This window comes from Pogoniulus pusillus, chromosome 17 (genome assembly GCF_015220805.1).
Source record: "Pogoniulus pusillus isolate bPogPus1 chromosome 17, bPogPus1.pri, whole genome shotgun sequence".
Lineage (NCBI taxonomy): Eukaryota > Metazoa > Chordata > Aves > Piciformes > Lybiidae > Pogoniulus > Pogoniulus pusillus.
Genome location: NC_087280.1, coordinates 12057344 through 12082289, shown reverse-complemented (window position 1 = coordinate 12082289; position 24946 = coordinate 12057344). Strand labels below are relative to the sequence as shown.

The window sequence follows — 24946 nt, the reverse complement described above, 5'->3', positions numbered from 1 at the left end:
TGGTTTAGTTAATTAGAAGGGTTAGGTGATAGGTTGGACTCGATGACCTTAGAGGTCTTTTCTAACCTGGTTAATTCTGTGCTTCTTAGGCTGTTGTCATTGTACAGTTAATAATACTTCTGTCAGTGCCCCAAATATATGAAGTTCAGTTTTTTATGACTCTCACAGGACAGTCTGAGAGATGAAATTGTACTTTGCATATCAGACAGTGGATGAACAGTTGTGCATTAGTAACAGCTGCCTTTGACTTACATATGAAGATCTAAATCCAACAAATCCCCAGTTGTGCCCTGAAGAGCAGCAGTTCAATGTTCTTTGTTTCTGTGCTAAACTGTGTGAAAATCTTTGGTCCTCTAGACCTGAAAACCCTTGTGATGATCCATTACATGTGATGCAGCTATCACTTCCAGCATAACAACCAATCAGGGAAGATTAAGCAACAAGTAGTAGAAGGCAAAAGACAGAGAAAGGTCATAGTGGCAGGAGAGGAATCTGAGGTATGGGTTCTGGGGAAGTGCCTGGAAATATCCACCATTTTGGCATCGTGATGCAAGGCAGTGGCAAGTGTCCCAAACAGTATTGTTTTGTTAATACAGAGGCAGGGGAATCCCTTCCTCTTGATCCCAGCCAAACCCAGCCCCCTGGATATACACTCTCTGCCATGCAGGCTCTTCCCACCGCACTCATCTTTCCCTCAGCCCATCCTCTGCTGCTTTTGGATATGTGCTGATGTCCCAGCGAGGATGGCATTCACCAGGAAAACTGTCTGGACACCTTAGTTACAACAGGTGCTGTAGATGGGCTCAGTAATTTGAAAGAGGCCAATGGGCTACAGCAAGAAGGTGAAGTGTCAGTTATACATACAGCTGAGATGAGATCATACTCAAATTGCCAGAATCTCCTGGATTTTAATAAGAGAAGGGAGGAAGCAGAGTGGGAACTTTCTAGGTTGCTTTCATGCTGATGAAGCTGTGTAAATACAGGTCCCATTGTAACTGCAGTATGCAGATTCTCACATTTTGGTTTTTAAAAACTCTGATTTAGTGCTGAAGATCTTTGAATAGCTCACCTCCTGTTCACACAGTATTAGAGCAGAGCTGAAGTTCCCATGGTCAGGTAATGCAGACCATGAGAGCATCCTGCAAGACCTTTCTGGAGAGACCTTGCCAACAGCACCTTGACCCCAGGTTTCAGTTCTTGACTTACAAACAGATCAAGCCTCCACAGTTTTTAGGAACTCCTGTGGAAAAAAAAAATCAAAACATGTGTACAGTGCCTTGGATGGGAGGTTCTCTGTTTCATGAGAAAACTAAATAATGTCCTCCGGGCTCCATTACAGTTTTGTCTAAATATTTCATCTCCCTTGTCATTACTGATTGTTTCCATTTTAACAAATAAACATGTGTGGGTTTTTTTTCCCAATCATTAACAATATTCGGAATCCACCCACTGACTTACATTCCCAGCCCACACAGATGTTAGTTTCCCCTCTCCTTGGTTGTCACTAATAATGTGTACAGTTCAGTAATAAAAGTATATGTTTTTTTTAATTATGTAAGAATATACATTGTAGATGCAGATTTCTTAGGCACAGTGCTATGAGTGGTTTAATTTCCATTCCAAAGGCATACTGTGGCAAAACCGACTTGCAGAAGTTCACTTCAGATTTTTCTAGGCAGGCAATGATACATTGCCACTAGAGAGATTACAAAATTTTCCCTTATCCCAGTTCCAGATTGCTCAGCTTTATGACAAATAACTTGTCTCTGCTTTTGCTGTCAGTATGGTATACATGTACACAAGCAGAGATGAAATGCTGTACTGGCACTTGCGTTTGTATTTTGTGATTCGTCTCCACTCTGGAGTATTGCCTATAAATTTGCAATATTCCACAATCGGTGCAGAGCCTTAGGTTTATTTGCTCTGTATTTTCACAGAGGAAAAAGTTCTTTTCTGACTCTCTCTTGGCCACTCATACCACTTACAACTATGTGAGCAGACCTCTTGTTTGCTCCTGATGGAGCTGTGCTTGTACAGGCTTGGGGTGTTCTTCACAAAGTCAAAGAGGACAACATAAACTTAGAGGCAGAAGCTGCCTGAGATGGTCATCAGATCAAAAATAATTCTTCTTTAAAAGTCAGCTGGATTTCTCCACAACAGGCTCAGGGAGTTGAGGGATAAGACCAGACTCTGATTCTGCAAGTGCTGGTGGAAGAAATGCTGGTGGAACTTGTCAAGTTGTTCAGCTATGGCCTTGGTGTGCAATATAAGGTTGGAGGATTTGGTCTTGGGCAGTACTTGCTGTCATCTGATAATGATGATGATAGTGGATAATGGAGGAGTGGATACTGACTGCTTTTATGGCAGACAGCAGCATAGTTATAAAGAGAAGGATGCCTGATACAGTGAAAGGTGAGCAGTGTCATTTGCCCTCAGAAATAGACCATTACATTTTGTGGCTTGTATTATGTGCTTACCTCCCTTCCCTGTCTTTGGATTCTAGCCATTAATAGTACATTGTGTTTCAGTCATGATGGCACAAGAGAGTTCTGGTATCAGTAAAGCAAATACATATCCCCTTATGAATCTGAGAGCTGGCTGTGTCAGGCAAAATACCAGAGGATAATAATGTTAAGATGCTGCCTGCCAAGTAAGGGTATTACAGAAGGAGCGTATCGTGAGTAGGCATCTGTCCAGCAATAACATGCTGCACCCCAGGCTGATGATGTAAGGATGGACAGAAGGCAAGAACTGCACTACTCGACTTGAAACTCCAAGAGGTCCTTATGGTGCAGTACACTGAATAAATTCCAAAAGAGAAAACAATTTTTACAGCTGTAGAGATCACAATAGGGGAATTTTTCTATATATTTTTCTATTTATGTGAGCACCGAATTGAAGTTCACAGCCTTCTCCCTCTGGAAAACCTTCCCTTTTATCTACCTGATGACATGGGCAGCAGCCCAAGAGGAGAAAATGCCTTGTGACTTCCACCAGACAACTGGCTCTGTGGGAATCGGGCTCAGGCTTAAAACACCAGTGAAACATCAGCAGGAGAAAATGCACAGATACACAGAGAGGGCCAAAGAAAATTGGAGTCAGAAAATGCTTAAAGGATTTGCGTAATTTCTGACAAACAGTGCTGATTTATAGGCACTCTGAATTCAATTCACACTTTCTTAAGAGTCCTTATAGACTGCTGAAGTCCTGATGAAACCAAAGAGAAAATGTAAAGGTTACATGGAGTACCTTGAGGATTTCATGCCCTGTGATGAACATGTGAGCTGTTATGGGTTAATGTTCACTCACTCTGTTTAAGCAGAGGAATGACCTGGTTGATTCCTGAGTATCAGTGAGAATCGTGACTTATCCCTATGCTCTTTCCTTTGCTTGTCACATCTGCAAGCATAGTGCCACCGTGACGAGTGTATACGATATCTATTTTTGCTATATACCCACAGCCCTAAAAATCTGTGCTTCTCTGATCAGTGGGAGAGAAACAGTCTTTGTCCAGAGAAGAGAACTGAAGGAGCCAACAACATCGGGTGATTGACAGGCTTTTTCTCCAGAGTGCTTGGGATTGTTATGATGTCAGATCCACATACTATCTATCATACGTATTCTCATCTGTTGCAGGCAGACAACTCCCTCAGTGTTAATGGGAATTGTGCAATTACAAAGCTGAGAACATTTGTGCAGCAGGACTGGGGCACAATGGGACCGGCTGAGGATGCAGTGTCAGTCTTAGATTGGAATGTCTTTATTTTCCTTGGCTTGTCACGGCCTCATGCTGGAGGCAGAAGGAGACAGTTGATATAAATCAGTGACTCACTCCTTTAGTGAAAATTCCCCCAAAGTCAACAGGAATAGACCATCACTGTGTGAAACTCCTGACTTGAGTAGTGTCCTCCTGTGCGCTCTTTGGGTCACGATATCTTTACTCAGACCGATTAATGCTTTTTTTGTTTTCCAACCATTATATGAAAAGCATTGGAGTATTTGAAGAGGTTAGTACTGTCTGTACTGCCATGAAGACAGTACAATCTGGACTCTTGTTCTTATTAAAGATATTTATGTTGAGTTAATTTTTCCCCTGCAGAGTTCAACTTCTTTTTGTTTCATTCTGTGAAGCATAATTCAATACTTATGGCAACATAAATCCATATTAAGCTCCAGCATAAGCAGGCATAAATTCCGTTGATTTCACTGCCCCATTTACACAAGACCGTGTTTGGGCTGAGATCTTTTTTGCCTTGGAAATAATTGCAGTGCGATAAATTTAGGCTTATAACTCAGCTGTGCAATGAAAGGAGAGAATAGGGATTACAGCAAAACAGCATCTGAGTCTAACTAAGACATCTTTGAAAGTAAGTAAAATCTGGAATGAAGCCAGCGATGGCATTTAATATGCCTCTATCAGCTTCCTGTATGTATCTGAAAACCTTTCCATGTGTCAATACATAAGCCTTGCAGTGTCCCTGTAAAGGTAGACAGTGTTACAAAATGCATTTTGAATTCCCTTTTTGATCTTTACCCAGGAAAAAAGCATCAAAATGTATGTTTTTTTTTTCTTTTCCTGGAAAAAAGATGGAAAGGATTTCAGGATTTTATTCAAAGCAAGTTGAATAACATTTCAGTGAATGAGGTCTGAAAAAAGTTGATCCCATCATAACTACCCATGTTTGGATATAGATTTCTGCTCATAACTTTGATCCTGCAGGGGATTCCAAGCTGTTCAGTGGGGGTGTCATAGCTGACAAGGGAACAAGTGTCTAGTGCAGGGGCACCGGTGTCACAGTTCTGCTGGGAAATGTTAGTGGTGGCTCTCATGTCCAAAGTGATAGTGGGTCAGTGCAAGGTGGGCTGGGCTGGAGTCCACGTTCAATATAGGGAGAGGTGAAAATTTTAAACGGTCTTAAATTTGAGTCTGATCATGACTTCATTGTGGTGTAGCTCCCCTGCAAGATTCTGTTTGTGTTTGCTGGTGGTTTAAAAACAGTTCTTGGCAGAAAATCCTCCACTGCTGGTGTTTTGTGGTGCTTTGTTGTACTCTGCATAGTAAAAGAAAGTACGTGATGGCTGTGTCTCTCAAAAGTATCCAATAATGCAATGCAAGGTGATCTTCATGTTAGCAGTGGTCTAAAGGTTTGGGTTTTAAAATCATGCAAAGGTTAAAATATAGAATGTTTGTCTCAGCTTTTTTGTCACTGTAATCAACCTCTCAAAATTCCTCCTAGTTTTCCACTTTAGTCTAAGCCAGATAGAGTGTTTGGGTTTTTTTTCTGACCACCCATGAAATTTTTAACAGACACTAGTTTCCTGTTTAGGGTGATGTTATGTCTTCATAGGAGGTTCTGCACATGTGCTCTGACCCTTTTCTTAGATTTTAAGAAGAAAGGACCCATTTGCATGTTTTCAGGCACATTGGTGCAGTCAACATTCATTAACAGTAGATTCCAGTCGCCAGATTCAGATCTACATCTAGATATCAACATTCAGATTGTGAGAATATTCATATCTGGGGTTTTGATTCGGAGCAATAGCTCATTTAGAAAAAAAAAAAAAACAAAAAAACAAAACAGAAAAAGAATTGAATGCAGTTGCACTCTACAGACTTCTTAAAAAAACCCAAACAAAAAGCAAAACCAAAACTGACCAAACAGAAGCTGCAAACCAGCAGTGGAGTTGAGTCATTTCTGGGCTTCAGTGTTCAATTGTGGATTGACAGACATGCTTCAGTCATGTGTAGCCTTCATGAAAAGTCCAAATAATGTATAGGGCAGAAAGAAAGGACTCATCTTATTGTCTAAAGAGGGGTGGGCAGAAAGTCCTAGAAAAGGGTTATGAAGTGGTTAAGATAATACCTAGAAGCTTTCCCTAATGGCTCCACTCTCATGGCCTCTTCAATGAGCTAGTTTTTTAAGGTTGAAGGGTAGGGAAGCTGATGTCTGTGGATTTAGAGGTTGAGAACCCCATTTGGGTTGTCACACAGTTAATGGCTGATGCCTTTTCTTCATCATCTTCTGGAGAGGGGTCTGAACTGAGTTTTTTGTGTGTGGAATCATGCACAGTTTTTGAGCTTGATTTCCCTTCTGTCAGCTATTGTACAAAATGAGAATATTTGGCTTACTGCAACAGCAAAGGCACCTGGGAGGACTGAAAAAATTATACCAATATTAAGTGATTTTATGTCAATTGTAGATAATTTACATCCTGCATGGAAGTAAGGTATGGTTAGAGAGGGCTTTGTTACAGAAAATGCTGTGAAATCCTTACCTCAGATGTGTAAAAAAAATCCTGCCAGCTTTGTTTTAGTTACCAGTAGTAATTTCTGGAAACTTTGCCTGAGTTTATACATTCTTCAAGGGGCATTAATATTGTTTTGTGACAAGGAAGAATGGAGTTCAGTTTGTTTCTTTTGGTCTACGTTTTGACGTTGCCAGAAAATGCTCAAGAATGAAAATAAGGTGAAAATAGCAAGTAGTGAAATAGAATGTGCTGGCACAAGTGCGTATGTTGAAGATTGGATGAGTTGCTGCCTGGTTTCTCCAAGGATGCTGACTTTTTTCCAGTGTTAGGTTTCCTGAGTTCTTAACAAAATGCATACCTGATGAGCTTTGTGTCTATCAGCTGTCACATTAAATATAGTGGTACAGCCTGTCCTCCACCTCCTGCACAGTCTCTGGCAAAGTAGAACCTGCCTCCATTTACTGCCTAGGGAGAATCCCAGGCGGAGTTTGCAGGTGGTGTTCATCAGTACCCTTGTAGATAGGGTGGGGGCTGTGGATATGCTGCATTCCAGGAGTCCCTGGGCAGCAGAGTTGCCTCTGAGATCTTTTAGGAAACTGTACAATGTAGAGCCACCTGACTCCCTATCTGAGAACTCCAGGATGGGCAGATGAGAAAGCTGTCATCTTTCCTTCATCTATGTTAAGGTACAGGTAAGGTGTAAGCAAGTACAATGAGTACATTGTAGTGGTATCTCTACTGTCAACACAATTCTTCACACCAGCTCTTAGTCAATACATTTGACTCACAACCTATTTGAAAGCTGCTTGACTGGCACATATACCAGAATGCCAAACATCTGCAGAGGTTATATTTATGGATGTTAGTCCTCTTCTTCCCAAAGGCTGTGGCCTTGCAATCTTCCTGAGCACGTCACTTAGAAAAGGAAGGAAAGAGTTACCAAGCATTGGTGTAAACTGCAGAAGTACTGCTTTGTGTGTCTGTAAGAGCAACAGATAGAAGGGGCAGTGCATGTTTGAAATATGCTGTGTGCTTCTTTGCTTTGCTTTATTGTGATTTTTCTGTTCTGCTGAATTTTAAAATGTCATATTCTAAAGAAATACAGTCTTGCTATCATGTTCACATTGTCTTTCTTGAGAAATTCCAGCACTGGTTATTGGGATATGACAAAGGGTGATTTATGAGCTCTTCAAATATCTCCGTGTTTTTACAGATATCAACGAGTGTGAGATCGGAGCCCATAACTGCGATAGACATGCCATATGTACAAACACCGCAGGCAGCTTCAAATGTAGCTGCAGCCCTGGGTGGATTGGAAATGGTATCAAGTGCACAGGTGAGGGATTTACACATCTGTGTTTCTTGGTGAGGTCTGACCAAAACTGGGTCATAGCAATGCTGAAAAAAAGCAATACCTCACCTGCAAATTGGGAACACAAATGGTTATCAACCTTGTTAGGTCAATTTGACAGGATCTCCTGGAGGGCAAATTCTCCGCCATGGCAACTGTGAAATCAGCATTGTCTCACGTTTGGCTTGTGACACAGTGAAAACAGGCTGGACCACAGATAGAAACGCTGTGTCTTTGAAAGCAGCTGATGGGAGGCAGAGTTCTTCTGATGCTCCCTATGAAAACAAGATATAAGTATTAGCTTTGAGTGTGTACCCTGCAGCTTCCTCATGTACAGTTTCCTTGTTAGACTTCTTCCAATCAGATGACCCCATATATGTGTGGGTTTTATCATAGAGGATTATTTAAAGTTTAAAATGTATTTTTATAAGGTATATAAAGCATATAGTATATAAAGTGTATTTTGAAAGTATTTTTTAAATTGTTTTAAAGATCTGGATGAATGCTCCAATGGAACCCACAATTGCAGCCCACATGCTGACTGCAAGAATACAATGGGCTCTTACCGCTGCCTGTGTAAAGAAGGTTACACTGGGGATGGCTTCACATGTACAGGTGAGCTTTCTTAGGAAATCATGGAATCATTTTCTGTGGTCCCTTGCAGCCTACTAGACTGTGATGCAATACACAAAAATAGCTTTCAAACGTTTGCAATTATTCTTTAGTATGCCACCTTCCGTTGTCGTCTGTTTTACCTATGTTGACACATCTTGAAAGAAATACTGTGTACTACAGGCAGTACTATACTGAAAGGGGATCCTATCAGTGCATGTGAATATCTTAAGGGTGGGGGTCAAGAGGATGGGGCTGGACTCTTTCTGTTTGCGCCAGCAGATAGGAACTAGAACCTGGGAGGTTTCTCTTAAACATAAATGAAAACTTCTTTCCTTTGTGGGTGCCAAAACACTGTAACAGGCTGCTGAGTCACCTCTGGAGAATTTTGAAACCCACCTGGGCACGTTGCTGTGCAACCTGATCTAGGTGAACCTGCTTTAGCATGGGGTTGGACTAGATGGTCTCCAGAGGTCCCTTTTCCACTCCTACCATTCTGTGATTCTGTAATCTAAAGGAGTTTTTTATTCCACTTTTCTCCAGGTTTTCATTGAGCTTTTCTTGTTAGTTGGAGTGGGTGGCCAAATCATTAAAACAATGCTTTAACATATAATTTGGCTAGTTAGTAAACCAGTCCTTTGGCTACCAACCTTAATATTTAAGGCTACCAAACTTAATCTTTAAATAACAGGGCACATGCATCAAAATTATTTCATAAAATTTCCTACATATATTTGCTCTTTCCTCAAGGGGGTTTGTGCTGTCTGCCCCCCTTATTGCATCATCCTGAGAGAGGATGTGAGGATGAAGTGCTGAACTGGTGGAAGTAGCTGTTTCTGAAACCTCACTTTATAAACTGTAAATCTGATCATAAAATATGGTGAGAGGTGTGTGTTTCCAGCCCACCCTTCAGTCTTCTGCTTTGAAGAGTCGATTAGCTCATGTAAACTTAGTCATCATGAGCCCTGCTATTATGCTAAGGATGTCAGTATTGCTGATGATGCTGCATGGAGGGGAACTATGTTTGGAATGAGGCCATGTAATAGGCATCTGGTGAGTCAGGTTTAGATGGTGCAAATCAGCACTACACTGTCGACTACAGCAGGTTTTTATGGCATCTGAGAATCTGGTTCAGCAAGTTTAAAGATTAATTTGAATCATTCAAAATTATAAATGGACCCTGGGATTCTGTTGAATTGTCTTTGTATAATTTTCATTTGAATCTGATACAGCTTCCTTAGAGACCTTCATAATGCTTCCTTAGAGACCTTTATAGACTCCAGGAGTCTATAAAACTCATCTTTAAAACTGAGCCTGCAGAGTTTCTGCATTCAGTAGAACTTTTTGAGTTTGATAATTTTGGATGCTTTATTGTATATGGATTTGAGAGGTGGCTGGGATTCAAACTAGGGCATACAATTGTTCTGTAAGCCCTCTGCCAAAGAGTGCAGCGTTCACCCTGGTAGGTACTACCTTTGATTTGCCAGCCATGGACTTTTACAAGTTCACACTGCCAGACAGACTCTTGCAACAAGTTGGGTGGCTTAGTGATGTATAAAACTTCCACTAGAGAGTGAGTGCCACAGTTTCTCTGAAAGGCAGTGTAGTGCAGTAAGCAAGGCTGGTTTTCTCATCAGCTGTTAGCCTGCAGTTTAATTTTGATCAAGTTATTTTCACCTCAGTGACACTTTTTGTCAGTATTTTGTGTGTTTGGCAGAGAGGCTGCCTGTTACAGTGTGCTGGCTCATGGCACAGTAAACCTCCTTTTTTCAGTTGCTGCCTTTAGGCTTTGCAGTAATAGAAACAACAATTATAATGAAATTCATGTTCTCATTCTGAGTCTAAATTTGACCCTTCGTGCTGCCTTTGATTGTTATTAACTGTAGCTGCATTAGGAGTCCATGCCTCTCTCTGATTTTCTTTTTGATTAGAAGCTGTATTTTTTGACATACTGGAAGCAGACCCATTGACTACATGTAATAGCCCTTGCACAGAGCTAGGTTACACAGTCTGTTCTTCAAAACTAGTAGAATAGCTAAAATCCTTGGAACGTCACATGCTGCAGCTGAAAAAATTGTTGGTGAGAGAACCATATTTACTGTAAAGCTGCCATTTCTCTTCCTTCTGCAGACCTGGATGAATGCTCAGAAAACGTGAATCTCTGTGAAAATGGGCAGTGCCTCAATGCCCCAGGAGGGTATCGCTGTGAATGTGATATGGGATTTTTGCCCAGCCCAGATGGGAAGGCATGCGAAGGTAATTCTCTGTGAGCTTTAGACAACACTCAGCACATTTCTACCTTGGTAGCATTTTATGTTTGAAAAGTTTTGCAGTGGGTTGCAGTTGTAATTGGATTGAGAGCTACAAGAAAAATGTCAATAGCAGTTGCTTTCTTTCATTTTCTACACTTATTCTGGGCCTTTAGGTGTTCATCTACCTGCTGCATGTAGAGAGAACAGCTTTTTGAAGCCTATCTTACAATGTATTGTTTGTGGGTCAGATTGATGATCTAAGTAGCACTGTCAGCTGCCATTTTGTCTGTCACTTGTACCCAGTTCTTTATTTCATTTGTAAGTTAAATGGAAAAAACTACTTTACCTTGGTGTATATAAAGCTGAAAAGCACCGATTTTGTAGCTAAGACAGTGAACATGCTTCAAGGGCTTATGTGAGGTGCACAATCAGTTTGTAGTCTTGCAGAAAGTTTATACAACCACCAAAACCCCATGAATATCCCTTGAGTATTTGTTCAGTTTGAATGTTGGTTGTCAGTTAACTCCTTACCATCCTTTTCTTAAGTGCTTTGTATTCTCTAAAATCAAATAATAAATGTGACTACCATGATTAAGGTAATATATTTGATCATAAGATTTGAAGTCCTCAGCTGATAAAATGCTAACAAACTGAGTCAAGAAGCAGCCATATCACCTGACATAGTAACAGCTCAGTAACTGGCATTTAAGAGAGTTCATAAGTACATCACTATAAATAGGACTTTTTCCCTTGGAAAGTGTTCTGTCCATTTTTTGTTGTAATCTACCAAAAGAAATAATTTACAAGAGTGAACTTTAGTGTAAACTAAAGGAATACTACCTTTCATAGTGTTTCATGAAACAATTTGCTTTTAAACCTTTTAGCTAACTTTAAATAGCTTCCATAAAACCTGGCGCTGTTGCTAAAACAGACTTTCCGTCACATCTTAGATCTCTACGCTAAAGGCAGCATTTTATGGCTTTTTGTAAACACAGGCTTTTTTATTGTATTGGGTTGGTTGTTCTTTGTGCAGTGCCTATGACATCCAGTGAGTACTGCATCAGATGCAATGATCTGCACAAAAGGCACAAAATTGAGTTCCACTTGCCAAATGTGAGATCATTCAGATACTGAAACCTGAAGACAGGCATCACGTTCAGCTTTGGGCACAAGCATTGCCTTAAACAATGTCCAACTTTCTGTTGATTTGGAATAAACTTCATTTTTTAAGGCCTATCTCCTACCATGTTTAATTTTGCTGCTTGTCAAGTTAGCCCCCTAATAAGCTCAAATTGTTTCTGGCATAGCTTCCAGATACACAGAAAGTGCTTTATACTCTCCGCAAAAGATTGTGGATGAGGTCCCTTAGACTCCAAGCATAAATCTCGCATGTTATTTTATTCTGGTCTTAAATGGTGTGCAGAAGTAGTTGGCATCCAGTTCCAGGTTTTCCGAACCTTTTTGCAGTTCTCTATTTGAAAAGTTAATGAAACTTTGTATTTTTATCCTCCTCTTCCTCTATCAGATATTGATGAGTGCTCGCTTCCTAACATCTGTGTCTACGGTACTTGTCATAACCTGCCTGGGCTTTTCCGGTGCGAGTGCGAAGTGGGCTATGAGTTAGACAGAAGTGGTGGTAACTGCACAGGTAAAGATAATTTTGAACTTCAAGTTTTTATCCTTCCCATTGGTGTTGTGATTAACTCCTCAGGAAATTCTTTTTATAAAGTATACAAAGCAGAGTGGCTATAGGACATCTCCTCTGTATAACACAGGATTCTCCATCTTGCCTTTTCTACAGTCCTCTTCAGCCTTCGTTGTCAATCTCTGATAGCCCAGTGGCTTAAGAGAAAGGGAAAAACAGAGCAGAAAGAACCCCTTTATCTCTCTTCCTTGCAATGAAATCATGAATTCATCTCAGACTACTGATCAGTATGTTTATGGTGGTCAGCATACAATACACAATGTACCCATGGTTTGCACTAGCCTCGAGTATTTGCTTACCATGTGTTGTTTTTTCTTACAGATGTTAATGAGTGTGCAGACCCCACAACCTGCATTAGTGGCACATGTGTCAATACTGCTGGTAGTTACACCTGTGAGTGCCCTCCTGATTTTGAGCTGAACCCCACCGGTGTTGGATGTGTTGGTAAGGGACCACTCCTTATGTTGATTGTGACGTTGCACAGAAGAATTGAAAGACTGACTGCTTAGGAATAAAGTGCCAATCATGGAAAGGGGCTGGAACAGGCTCTCCAGCTCTGGCTTAGAAGTTGTAATAGTGCAGTGGGAGTATGTCCAGAGTGAGGTAGCATGCCAGAAGCACCCAGCTGCCAAAACCAACTCCTTCAGGCTTGCTACGGCTGTCCACAGTTGACAGCAGGCATGAGACAATTTTAAATTTCAGCAAGCTTAAACCAGCATCCAGCTGGTCCCAAGGTGACAGGCAAATGAAGCTGGGGCATAAAGCCTCCCATGCTCTTCAAGCATTGAGCACAGCTTGGCTAGGTGCAGTTTCCTGACTAGTGGAAATGCCTTTGTGTTGGGTTCCAACTGCTTAGTAATCCTCGGATATATTTTGGCTTTCGTTTATTTAGGAGGGCATAGGGATTCTCATCAAATTCAAATAGATTTGAAATTCCTAACATTTAGTAGATGATTTCATGCATATTAACCTTAAAGAGAAGAGAAAGCAGTGGGTTTCTGGAGCTGGATGGATGTACAAATGTGGGTGAAAATGTGAATCAAAATGAATAAATTCCCACTATGCCAAGGAATGGAAAAACACTGTCCTATCCAATTAGGAAAAGCTGGGCCCTCCTGGAAAACATAAATTACTATTTTTGTCTGCCCTGCAAGAAATGAGAGCCATCTGAAGGTATCCCACATCCTGAGATGATGGGTCATGTTTTCCTCTCTCATAAGATGTGTTTCTTGTTATGTGCATTCCATATAGATACACGATCTGGCAACTGTTACCTGGACATTAAGACCCGTGGGGATAATGGTGGAACTTTCTGCAGCAATGAGATTGGAGTGGGTGTTTCCAAGGCCTCGTGTTGCTGCTCTCTGGGCAAAGCTTGGGGAGTTCCCTGTGAGCATTGCCCACTTGTGAACACAAGTAAGTCATCTTTCCTGTGTTAAACATAGCAGTGCAATGTCTTCATTGGATTATTCCCTAATTTAGCTAGGTTACTCAACTACCAGCATAGTGATATCTTAACCAAAAAGTTTACTGGTCTTTCAAAGAGATTATTTAGTCAGGATATTGTTATCACTTCTGAGCAAGTTTGCTGTTAGACAGAAAACTGCATTGTGAAATGGAATAACAGTTGAAGTTGCAGTGTAGAATTGATGTTTGTCTGGTTTCTTTGTTACTTTACATTTCAATTACCTGTAATAATATGATTAACTTTCAAAAATAATTGTGCTGAAAATGTTTCTACTATTTTAGGTTCATAAATCTGTTTTGTTTTCAGCTGAATATAAGGTTCTTTGCCCTGGAGGGGAGGGATTCCGACCAAACCCTATTACAGTTATATTGGAAGGTAATGTTTATATTTCCCTTTATTTACATGTCTAAAAATGTGAAACTCTTCAGTGAGTGTTTTTCATGGAAGAGCCTGTATGAAATGTTTGTTGTTTTGCTCAAACAGATATTGATGAATGTCAAGAACTGCCTGGACTTTGCCAAGGAGGAAAATGTATCAATACATTTGGAAGCTTCCAGTGTCAGTGTCCATCAGGGTACTATTTGAATGAAGAGACTCGAGTGTGTGATGGTATGTAGCCTTCACTTGACTAGTCTTCTGCTTTTGTTCTTAGAACGTTATGACAAATCAATATGCAGAAGGATTAATCTGCCCTTGAAAAGGAACACAACCAGACCAAGCAATGTAAAGCTTAAAGTGGGAAAATTGGACGAAGCTGAAGTCTTGCATTGAAAGAGAGAAATTTCCTTCTTGGTCATGGTTGAAGTGTAGGCAAATACTTGCTTAAAATTAGCAGATTTTGATCAAAACCAGAAAACTCTAGAATTTTAGTTAACTAGACAGCTTTTAAAACATAGCTGTTTGGTAATGGCTAATGAAAAAGCAGTCCAATAAAGAGCAAACTTGCCCCATGAGTCTGCTGGGCTGGCTACAGTATGTCCATGCCATTTTCCCACTGCTTGTTTTCTCACCTAATGATCTCAATGTGCAACTGAAAAAACTGGTTATACTGCGGAATATTTTTCTTTGCTTAGCACAGTCAGTAGCACATGTTCCTTAAATTATGTGCAACTGGCAAGTTGTACTGGATATGAAACTTCAAGCAATTCCCATTGTCCAGGCGATCTTCAGCCTTCCAGACTGTTAATAATGTTAATATAGTGCTATGGTGTGCGAAACACTGCAGAAATACAAAAGATTCAGCTCTTAAATTAAGGCTGAACCAAAGTGCTTCGTCCATATTGTGCTTATTGCAGCTCAACAAATGTTAAAGAGGAAACCTATCTCTGTATTTTGCCTTAACTGGTGTGTCAGAGATACTTTAAAATGGTAAGGCTAGTGAAATACTTTTGAAGAGTGAGGAGCTGAGGTGTGAGAGTGGTGTTGTGTTTGGGTTTGGGTGGGTTTTTTCAATCAAAAGTTGAAGTCTCTTGATGAAGTAAATGTGCTGACTTGTGTTGAGGAATCTGCTTACTTTGCTCAGTCAAACAAACCTGAACCATCTGACCAGTCTATTGCTAACATTGTTACGTATTGTGGTGGACGCTCCGCAATTAACAGCTTTGGTTCTTGTCTGTATCTGAGAATCCAGAATGAATGAGATCCTCAAGTACTATTTTTGTGCAACAAGTGCAAAACTCAAATTACTGTCTCTGAGCAGCTGCAACAAAGCAGAGTTCCTCTCTTTCATCACAGCCAGGCTTTCTATGGCCCAGTGCTACCACTTCCTTCTGCATATGGGCTTTGCTCCACCATGACCTTGTGAGGAGCCCTTTCAGGTCTTCTCCATCAGTGCCTTCCTACTTTAGGCATTACTGAAATATTTTTGTTCTTGGAGGTACAATAAGAAAGTTTCTGTGATGACTCACTGCCTTTTTGTTCTCTTCTAGATGTAAATGAGTGTGATACACCTGGCATTTGTGGACCTGGCACATGTTACAATACTGTTGGAAATTACACCTGCATCTGTCCTCCTGATTACATGCAAGTCAACGGAGGAAACAACTGCATGGGTATGGTTTATTTTTAAAGCTTTATCTTAGTGCTTTTTGCTGGGGCTTTGCCAGACATAAATCAGAGGTAATTCTCTGAATCTGGTTATATGAGATTTAGCTAAATGAAAGATCAGGTTTCTTTCATTAATTTTCTTAAAGCAATTTCAATAGCTTACCAGAATTTCTCCTTTAATCTGCTATTTTCTACATTCATCCCTTCCAACTTTCACTTTGGCTTCAAAAGCTTCTACATGTGAAACACTACAATTACTCACATTTCACAGGATGAAGTTACAAGCTGTTTGCAGTTCTTAGAGGGAACCATAAACTAGCTCATGTTTTTCCGTGTTGGGCAAAAGACCAATACTGAATCTGTTGATGAGTCTGATCAGTGTTACAACGTTGTTGGTTGCTGCCGAATATGTGTATTGCACACACTTTTTGGTACTTTTAGCCTTTATCTAGGGACAGACTGTTCTGTGGTAGTCTACATTGCTGCAGCATATGCTTGACAGGCGTCTAAAAGCCCTCTTGTAAACCCCTTAGAGCTGGTAATGCATTGCCCTGGGTTTTTCTTCATTTTCACAGATATGAGAAGAAGTCTGTGTTACAGAAATTACTACCCTGACAATCAAACGTGTGATGGTGAGCTGCTCTTTAATATGACCAAGAAAATGTGCTGCTGCTCTTACAACATTGGACGTGCATGGAATAAGCCTTGTGAACAGTGTCCTATCCCAAGCACTGGTATGTTTTTGTGCTGTGAAACTGTTTGAAAGCCTCAATAACATCATAATTGTCGTGTTAAAGATGCTATGCCATTGGCTGCTCTTAGTATTTGAAATGAAGGCATTAATTACTTTTCTGACCCTGAAGGTCATCAGCCCTAGTCACAACGAGGGCATACGTGGAGTGGTTCGTGTTCATGCTGAATCATGCCTCCTTTCTGCCAGTTTCCCTGTCAGAGAGACTTCATGTCTGGATTAATTAATCTGTCTCATTGCAAATGCTTTTTGGTCCAGTCTAGAGGCACTGGCAAGGTCTTATTGGCATTACTCAAACATGGTGTCTTCTGTGCTGCTGATTGCCACAAAGGGCCTCTGTGGTAGCCATGGGTTTACAGAGGTACCTTGGTCTCCTGAGTACAATCTGTTTCAGGTGTGTCAGTGTAAGATGTAGGAGTTTCTGAGTGAGTTGTATGAGTGTACAGGACTTCTCCACACTGGGTAAGACTCTGCAAAAACTCTAGTTTGAGGTGGTTTGCTTCAAGAACAAACTTTTTTAATGCTTACTTGAATAACTTCCAATTGATAGTTCAGGTTTTTAAAATTCAAATGTGGACCTGTATGCAAAAACTGCAATGCACAAAAATAAGCATATGTGAAGCAAAATCAGCATGTGATCCCAAGCCCTCTGCATCTTTTTATTTGTTAATTTCAATGGCCTTTGAGTGAGTATGTGCATACTGAGCACATCACATGGTGAGCCTCGTGGAAGGGTCTGCATACCTCTGCACGCCCTGCCAGTGCTGAAAGAGTAGTAAAATTTTCTTGTGCAAAGGATGATAATGAATTGTTGACTGTTGATTAATTCCAAATACTGTAATTGCTGATTTTCTTTCCTGTTGCAGATGAATTCTCCACACTCTGTGGAAGTCAAAGGCCTGGCTTCTTCATTGATATTTATACAGGATTACCAGTTGGTGAGTTGTAATTTCTGTTTTGAACTAAATTCCATGCTACCCCTGCCCAGGGAAGAGGGAAGGTTTCTTTTCCCAATTATTTTTTTTCATGGGAGAAATAATGACTAAACAGTCTAATGGAGTTCAACCCTCTAAGTCTGAGCCAGCAAACTTTCTGCTCAGCTCCTCCTAGCTGGAAGCAATGATAATTGCTGCTTGTAATCAAGGCAACATAAAGGTCCAGAGAAACTGCAATCAGGCCTACATGAGCAGGGCACAGATAACAAGAATAAGAGATCTGGGAGTAAGGCCAACCAGCATTTGGGATGAGAGAAGCTGGGAGTCTTTCTTTCAAACTAAAGCAGAGATTTAATCTGACATTTCACATCAGTTCCCCTGTGTATTGGTTTGACACAAAAATGCTTTTTTCAGCTCAACTCAAATATTTCTCACATATGTTATTGTGTGTAACATTTGAATCGTGAGTAACAAATTGCGAAACAAAAAGAGGGAGAGAATGAGGAATTCTAAGACAAGGAGTTGAGTAAATCCCTAATGGGACTCCCTTTTGTTTTTATTCATACAAAAATGCAAATAAGCAGACAATGTGCCCTGTAACAGACTGAGACAGCAGATAGGCAGTAATAGGTCCTTTAGCATTAAGCTGCTGCTGTGATGCAGTGTGCAGCTAGGTAAATGGAAAGATTTATTATTTACCAGGTTATTGCCTAGAAGCAAAATTCCTCTTTATAGCTATTAACATTAGCCTAAGGTGTTGCTGAGTCTACTCAAGCCAGCTGGGTCTTTGGTCACATTGACATGCACAGGCAAAGGCTGTATCTGCAGCACGAAGTGTGTGCCAGAAGAGGAGCGTTGCAGTGCTCTGTCTGCCCTGCCATAACACAGAGCTATGCACATTCAGAAGCCAAGTGAAACAGAAGGGCCGTCCTGCTCTGGCCACCAGTGTGTGCCAGTGCATGCTGCACACACAGCTCTATGCTGTACAAGCCACGGGCTCTCCCTGCTGCTTTGGGATCTCGGCACATCTCGCTATGTTACTGCGCTCAAGCAGGAGGTGCTTGTGTCCTTAACATCTGTGGGCACAGGGATAAGGTAGCACCCACTCTGCAGGGGTAGTTCTCCGAGTACTTTACTCTGGTTACATTTCTTATGCGATGTTACTCTTCTGTTTGGATTAAAATTCTATATATTTTCTCCAGGTGATTGTTTCAGAGACAAAAGCAGAACTACTTTTACTCATCCCTTGTGTCATCAGAGAACTCCTAGTTACAGAATCTAATGTAGGAAAAGAAGGGGCTCCTCCAGCAGCAAAATAAAATAAAAGGCCGTTATTTGGTGGGAATGTATATATTAGCCGACTGTTTCCCACCATGTCCCCTGTCTTTTGTACATTAGTGCATGTGACAATTTTTCCTAGAAGGAGAGGCTTTGGAGGATTCACTCAGCTCTTTCATGTTGTCAGAATATTAAAGAGGTATAACTTACGGACCCAGTAATAGCAGCTGGGTTTTTTTTTCTGCCAAAATCAGTTACTTAAGCCAGGTGTATGTAGAGCACTGGCAAACCCTGTCCGCCTGGCTCAATCAATCTAATTAATAGCATGTTGGCAGCATTTCAGATGTTACCTGGCATTGGCACTTCCAAGCTGTTACATAAAAACATGAAAGTCTTTTCAGATTAACAAGGGTAGAGCAGTGACAAACTAATTCTGACAAGTGCTTAGTCAGAATTCAGTCATGCTCCCCTGTGTTAAACCAGAGACAGTTGCATTCTCTCTGTTTGGCCCTTCCTGGTATCTCCATGGCAACACTTAGGAAGATGATGAGATTCATCAGGGCTGTGGGTGAGAGATGTGAGGATAAGTGCTACCCTCTGCATCATTCCTGTGTGGCAGGATATATCTTCACTGCAGTGAAGAGTCAGAAGCTGAGGAAGTATCCCCAGTTTGGAATGACTCAGTGTCTACTGCAGTTGGGAATGTTCTGATGCTTGCGTTAGGCTTTTGATAATTCTCCTAAGGACGTATTCTGTGGTAGATTTAGTATGAAGTGCTGTTGACAAGTATTAAAAAAAATATATATATTCTTGCAGATATTGATGAATGCAGAGAGATTCCTGGAGTCTGTGAAAATGGGATCTGTATTAACATGGTTGGTAGCTTCCGCTGCGAGTGTCCTGTGGGTTTCTTCTACAATGACAAGCTCCTGATCTGCGAAGGTAAAGCGCTGAGCTCATTCAGATCTCACCAGCTGGCAATTCAGACACTGCCAAACCTGGTATACTTGTAAGGCAATCTTAATGAGGGGGAAATGCTGGTACCAGTGTAATAGGCCTATGTTAATTTGGACATTTTGAAGTCTTTTGCATAGAAAAAAACATATTTTCCATCAGACATCTAAAGCCTTGAAGGAGCATGAGTCAGCAGTCATGGGAAGAAACACTGGTTTTCACATTAAGCAGTAAAGCCAAGAAAAGAGGAGTAGTCTTGAGTCAGATCATGAGCACAATGTTTTTTTAATTCCAAGACCCTTTTTTTTCTAATGGGACAAAGGTTTCTCTAAATGATACAAACACATGATAACTATTTTCCAATTTAAACATTTCCTAACACTGTATTAATCAGTTTATTGGAGAAACTGAAGGCAGCAATATGAATTGCTGTCATTCTCTGGTGTCAGTTATGATTGCTGACAACGTGAGCGCTGCAAGTAAGGCATTGAGAGCTTCAAGTTGAAGCATCTTCTGTATGCTGCTTCTAACCAAAACACAGTTACATTTCTAGGAAAATAAAGTTCTCTTTTTTTGCAGCAGCTTAAGTAAGGAAAATTGGTCACAATTTTTTGCCTAAAATCATGTAGTGGTGTTTACATTGAAAGCTACAATTGTCCAGATGGGATCATCACACTCAGTTACAATAAAGGGAGATTCTTGTAGTCTCTAGTGGAGCTCTATGGAGACACAGCAGCTTATTTATTTTGAAATGCACCCAAGTGTTGCAGCAAGCCTTCCATGGGCCCTACAAAACACCTTCAGAAAGCCACTCTGTAAATTGTCTAAATAGGAATTAATTTTCCAGATGGAGCATGTGGGTTTGGGATCATTTTCAGGAAGATACCTAAATGTAACCAAATACCTACTTTCACCAATGTGTTTGCTTTTTTTCAGACTTAGAAAGAAATGTCTGTGTTTGGGTAAAGCGATACTCTTTACACTAAAAGCAAAGGGACTGCAGTGTCTTTCTACTGCCAGCTTATCATAACAATCAAATTCCCTTCTCGTACTGACAGATATCGATGAGTGCCAGAACGGGCCAGTGTGTCAGCAAAATGCAGAATGTGTCAACACTGCTGGTAGCTACCGCTGTGACTGCAAGCCTGGCTACAGGTTCACATCAACTGGCCGCTGTACTGGTGAGTGCTGCTGGTTTGTTTGGGCGAGGCTCTGCAGAACGTGGTAGCAAAACCTAAAGAAGTCTAAAAAAGCTCATCTCCTCTTCAGACAGATGGTGTACCAGGAGATGAGCTGAGCTCCAAGAACCCTCCTCTTACAGCCTTTTAGGGCATCCCATAAACATTCTGGAAATGCCCAGAAGACTTAAAGGTCATTGGAATGGGCTGCCCAGGGAGGTGGTGGAGTCACCATCCCTGGAGGTGTTCAAGAAAAGACTGGATGAGGCACTTAGTGCCGTGGTCTAGTTGACTGGATAAGGCTGGGGGATAGGTTGGACTGGATGATCTTGGAGGTCTCTTCCAACCTGGTTGATTCTATGATCCTGCCCATCTTGCAGAAGCATAAATGAGAGTTAATCACCTGAGCAGGTGATTGCTTTCTACTCTATCCCACCAACTGCAAACATTTTTCTTCATCCCATGTCATATCTGGAGAGGGAAGCCAATTGATTCACTACCTTTTGATGAACTATTTTCTGACAGTAAAATTTGAGTTACAGTCCTGAGAGAAACCTTCCCTTGCATAAATTCTTTGATTTTCATTATATTTTCCTAAACGTGTTTTAAGCAATTGATTTGCCACTTTTATTTTTCACCAATAACTCCCTACTTTCTGGAGTGTTTGCTCATAAGGTGAACTTATCTTCTTGGCCATATGCAATAACTAACTTTAAAACTTATTGTTAACCTTCATAACTTTTATGTGGATTTAAACAGGCCTCTAAAACTTATTTTTAGGCATTTACTGAGAGGGCCTGTAGTTCTCTAACCTATTTAATTTTTCTTACAGTATCATATCTGAGGGAGGCATTCATGTTATCTTGATTGCTTGAAGAATTGCAGAGATTTTAAAGTCTGCTATGGGCCAAGCAGTTCTAAATATTATATACATTGCTGAACAAAATAATAATCACAACGGAAACTGGCAACGTTTTCCTTGGGTTTTGCTTCTGAGTACATGAGTTTTAGGAGGTGTACTTTTTCCAGCAGCACAGCTTTTCATTGTTTCATGTGACCCTTAAGGGAAAAGGATGTAGGAGCAACCAGAACACTACTATGAGAACTAAAACCTTGTTTTGTTAAGCTATGCAGTGGCACATGTAAATATTCAATATGTTCCTAACATAATTGTTGTTATGGGTTCGTTACAGCAGTACAGGAAGAGCCAGGGAAGGTTCTGATATGAGTTACAATGCTAAACATAAATTGGCACAAACAGTAATACTTCCCTCCATTTTGCTCTTACTTTATATTTAGTGAAAATAAAGTTACACAATTAGAGCCAAAATAAAAGTGGTTGATAAAATACTTGATCCAGCAAAGCAAGGAAATTCCCAACAGCTCTGCTGAGAGCAAAGAGTGCTGAATGCCTTGCAGAATCGGTCGTGCTGCTGCATGGAAAATGATCACACCTCAGTAGTTCAGATGCAGTTGAATCAGAACTGATGTGTCACAGACACTTGTACTATGAATACTGCATTTATCTTACTGTTAAAATGTTATTCTTCTGGTGATGTCTATTTTGGTCTAATGAATAATTTTTCATATAAACTATTTTTTGCCACTTAAGACAATTCTGACTCCCAATACTTAAAAAAGTCACAGTGGTTCTTTGTTTATCCTGAAAGAAGTGACTTTCCCCTGGGACTTCTAGTCACTCTTCTTTTGCCCACGGGAGCACCAAAGATAGCCATAGTTTCTCTTTTGTTTCTGCTCTCCTGAGCTATGAAGATTAGTTCTTAAGACACCATGTCATCCAGCACTGGTTTCTTTTTTATCTCCTTTTGACTCTTAGCCACAAAATTATTAATAGCATTGGGAGAGCTTTGTCCTTAGTGAACACCTATCCAGAATTAGTAGTGGCCTCAGCTGATGGACAGTAATCCTGGGGATGGTCCATGTGCCACATCCCTGTAGAGAATTGGCTGGAGAGGCAGAAAAACAAGACTTAGTACTTGAAGGCCACTATAATTCAAAACGACTTGGCTCTTAGTTTTGCAATAGGCTGGGGACAATTTGGAAAGAAACTGCATCTGCGTTGCTTAAATTGCACGTAACAGAAAATTACTGAAGGCTAAAAGCTAATGAATTCTGATACATGCTTATGGCATAACCTCAGGTCTCATATTTTGGAATTGCAGCAGACAAAATGCCAGGAAGCATATTGAATCAAAACATCTCTTGTTGGTGATGAGGTCAGCAGAAAGAGCTCATTTGATTCACGTTTCTGACTTGTCATTTAAAAAGTGTGCTGGACAGCAATCATTTTGTTCTTTTAATCTTTTGTTTCATTTACAATTGATAGAATCCTGGATTCTACCCGAAAGCATTCATAAGAAGGGTAGAAGGAAGCTTGGGTAGTAGATGCCCTGCTAGTGTAAGGCAGTGTATCACATGCTGACAGGATCATGTTCCCTCTCTCTCCCCACAGAATTACACAGCTGAGTGTTTGCTGCTGTTGGAAGAGTATTTTCTGACTCCATATAGCAGTAACTTGCAGTTTGACCTGCGTTGGGTTTACAGGATCATCACATTGTGTGAGGCATGGATGCTAGAACACATATGTAGACACATACCCAATTTATCTCTGCACAATGAGTAGATAGATCTGTAGCACATTAGTCTTCACTTAATGGGGGGAAGTGTGGGATACAGCTCCCTTTCTCTTTCGCATGAGTCAAGTTAGCAAGAAGTTGCTTTCATGAGAAAGATACAAACTGCTGCTTTTATGTGGTTTTAATACCAGGTACAGTCAGTGTAGAGCACTCAGAATTCTCCCTATACAATTTCATGCCATTAATTCTGCTTTCAAAGCCACAGTGATACGCTTTCCCTCCAGCAAGAATTTGTGTTTGCTAAATATTTTTGAACCAAATGATTTAGAGTTCCACAAATGTTGGAAAAGTTGATTTACAAGCACGTAGCTCCTTTTCTGAGATTTGTGTGATGCTTTCATAATTAATAAGTTAAACCCTCTGTTTTAAATTAGGTAGGGCTATGCACTGAATTCTAAGTGTCGTGGTTGCTGTGAATACATCCTTTCAGCCCTGTAGTTTAGAGGCTTTCCCTTTCACTGTGCCTCTTTGTTTTCAGATCGAAATGAGTGTCAAGAAATTCCCAATATCTGCAGCCATGGGCAGTGTATTGACACTGTTGGAAGTTTCTACTGTGTTTGTCACAATGGATTCAAGACAAATGATGACAGAACAATGTGTGTAGGTAAGTATAGCAAATTAAGTTGCAGTTGAGCTTCCATTAAAATAGTTATGAAGTCTGTCCTCTCTGTCTTAAGGAGATGCATTGCAAGAGCTGAGAATGGGAGCCATTTACCACCAGGCAGAGGTGCAAAAACACTATAGCTGGCAGCTAAGGATTATGGGCAGCTTATAAAGAACATCTCATTACGAGTGATCCTTTAAAAATACTTATCCTGTTAATGCTTCCATTTTTCAGGAGAAAGTTCCATTCTTGGATTTTTTGAATCATCTTGTCTCATTTATTCCTTTGGGCAAGAAACTTAATAGATGAATACTGCAATGCAGCAATTGTATACAGGCAGCTTCTTAACAGAGTAAGGGAAGTGTAGATTTCTTGCCAGAAAAGTGCCCTTTTCAGAAACAGAGTTGTCTTCATAAAGAAGGAAATTCTGTATTTAACTCATTCACAGCTGTTAGTGTAGCATCTGTCTGAGCAAGATGAGATTTCAGAATGCTTGTGATTAGGGATAGCTTAGTCTTCCTTTGAAAAGAGTGAGATAGGAACCAGTAAGATAAATGATTGTTGGATCTCTTGATTATACTTGCAGATTTTAATATCAAATATAAATCTATGTAAAATCTTCATTTTGGGGGAAATGCAATAATCTTTTTCCCTTCTATTCACTCTGTTGACAGTGGATTATTTGTCTTGCTTATGGGGTAGCAACAAACTTTCCTTTCTCCAACAATGATTAAAATTCTTGACTTCGTTGCAGATATTAATGAGTGTGAGAGAGACGCTTGCGGCAATGGAACCTGCAGAAACACCATTGGCTCTTTCAACTGCCGCTGCAATTTGGGATTCATTCTCTCACATAACAATGACTGCATAGGTAAGGGGAGCTGAGACTAATTATGTGTCTCTGAT

The 24946-nt window shown here is 40.5% G+C and overlaps 1 protein-coding gene across 2 annotated transcripts in view; it reads left to right on the top strand.

Moving 5' to 3' along the window:
• FBN1 (fibrillin 1) overlaps nucleotides 1-24946 on the top strand; it is a 154954-nt gene that overhangs the window by 106500 nt on the left and 23508 nt on the right. For both annotated transcript variants that reach the window (XM_064157645.1, XM_064157644.1), the window contains 15 exons: nucleotides 7463-7585; nucleotides 8093-8215; nucleotides 10343-10468; nucleotides 11990-12112; nucleotides 12491-12613; nucleotides 13421-13585; nucleotides 13944-14012; nucleotides 14121-14246; nucleotides 15566-15688; nucleotides 16259-16417; nucleotides 17301-17372; nucleotides 19464-19589; nucleotides 20660-20782; nucleotides 23915-24040; nucleotides 24795-24911. In XM_064157645.1, the coding sequence (XP_064013715.1) occupies nucleotides 7463-7585; nucleotides 8093-8215; nucleotides 10343-10468; nucleotides 11990-12112; nucleotides 12491-12613; nucleotides 13421-13585; nucleotides 13944-14012; nucleotides 14121-14246; nucleotides 15566-15688; nucleotides 16259-16417; nucleotides 17301-17372; nucleotides 19464-19589; nucleotides 20660-20782; nucleotides 23915-24040; nucleotides 24795-24911 (1824 nt within the window). The remainder of the gene's footprint in view (nucleotides 1-7462; nucleotides 7586-8092; nucleotides 8216-10342; nucleotides 10469-11989; nucleotides 12113-12490; nucleotides 12614-13420; nucleotides 13586-13943; nucleotides 14013-14120; nucleotides 14247-15565; nucleotides 15689-16258; nucleotides 16418-17300; nucleotides 17373-19463; nucleotides 19590-20659; nucleotides 20783-23914; nucleotides 24041-24794; nucleotides 24912-24946) is intronic.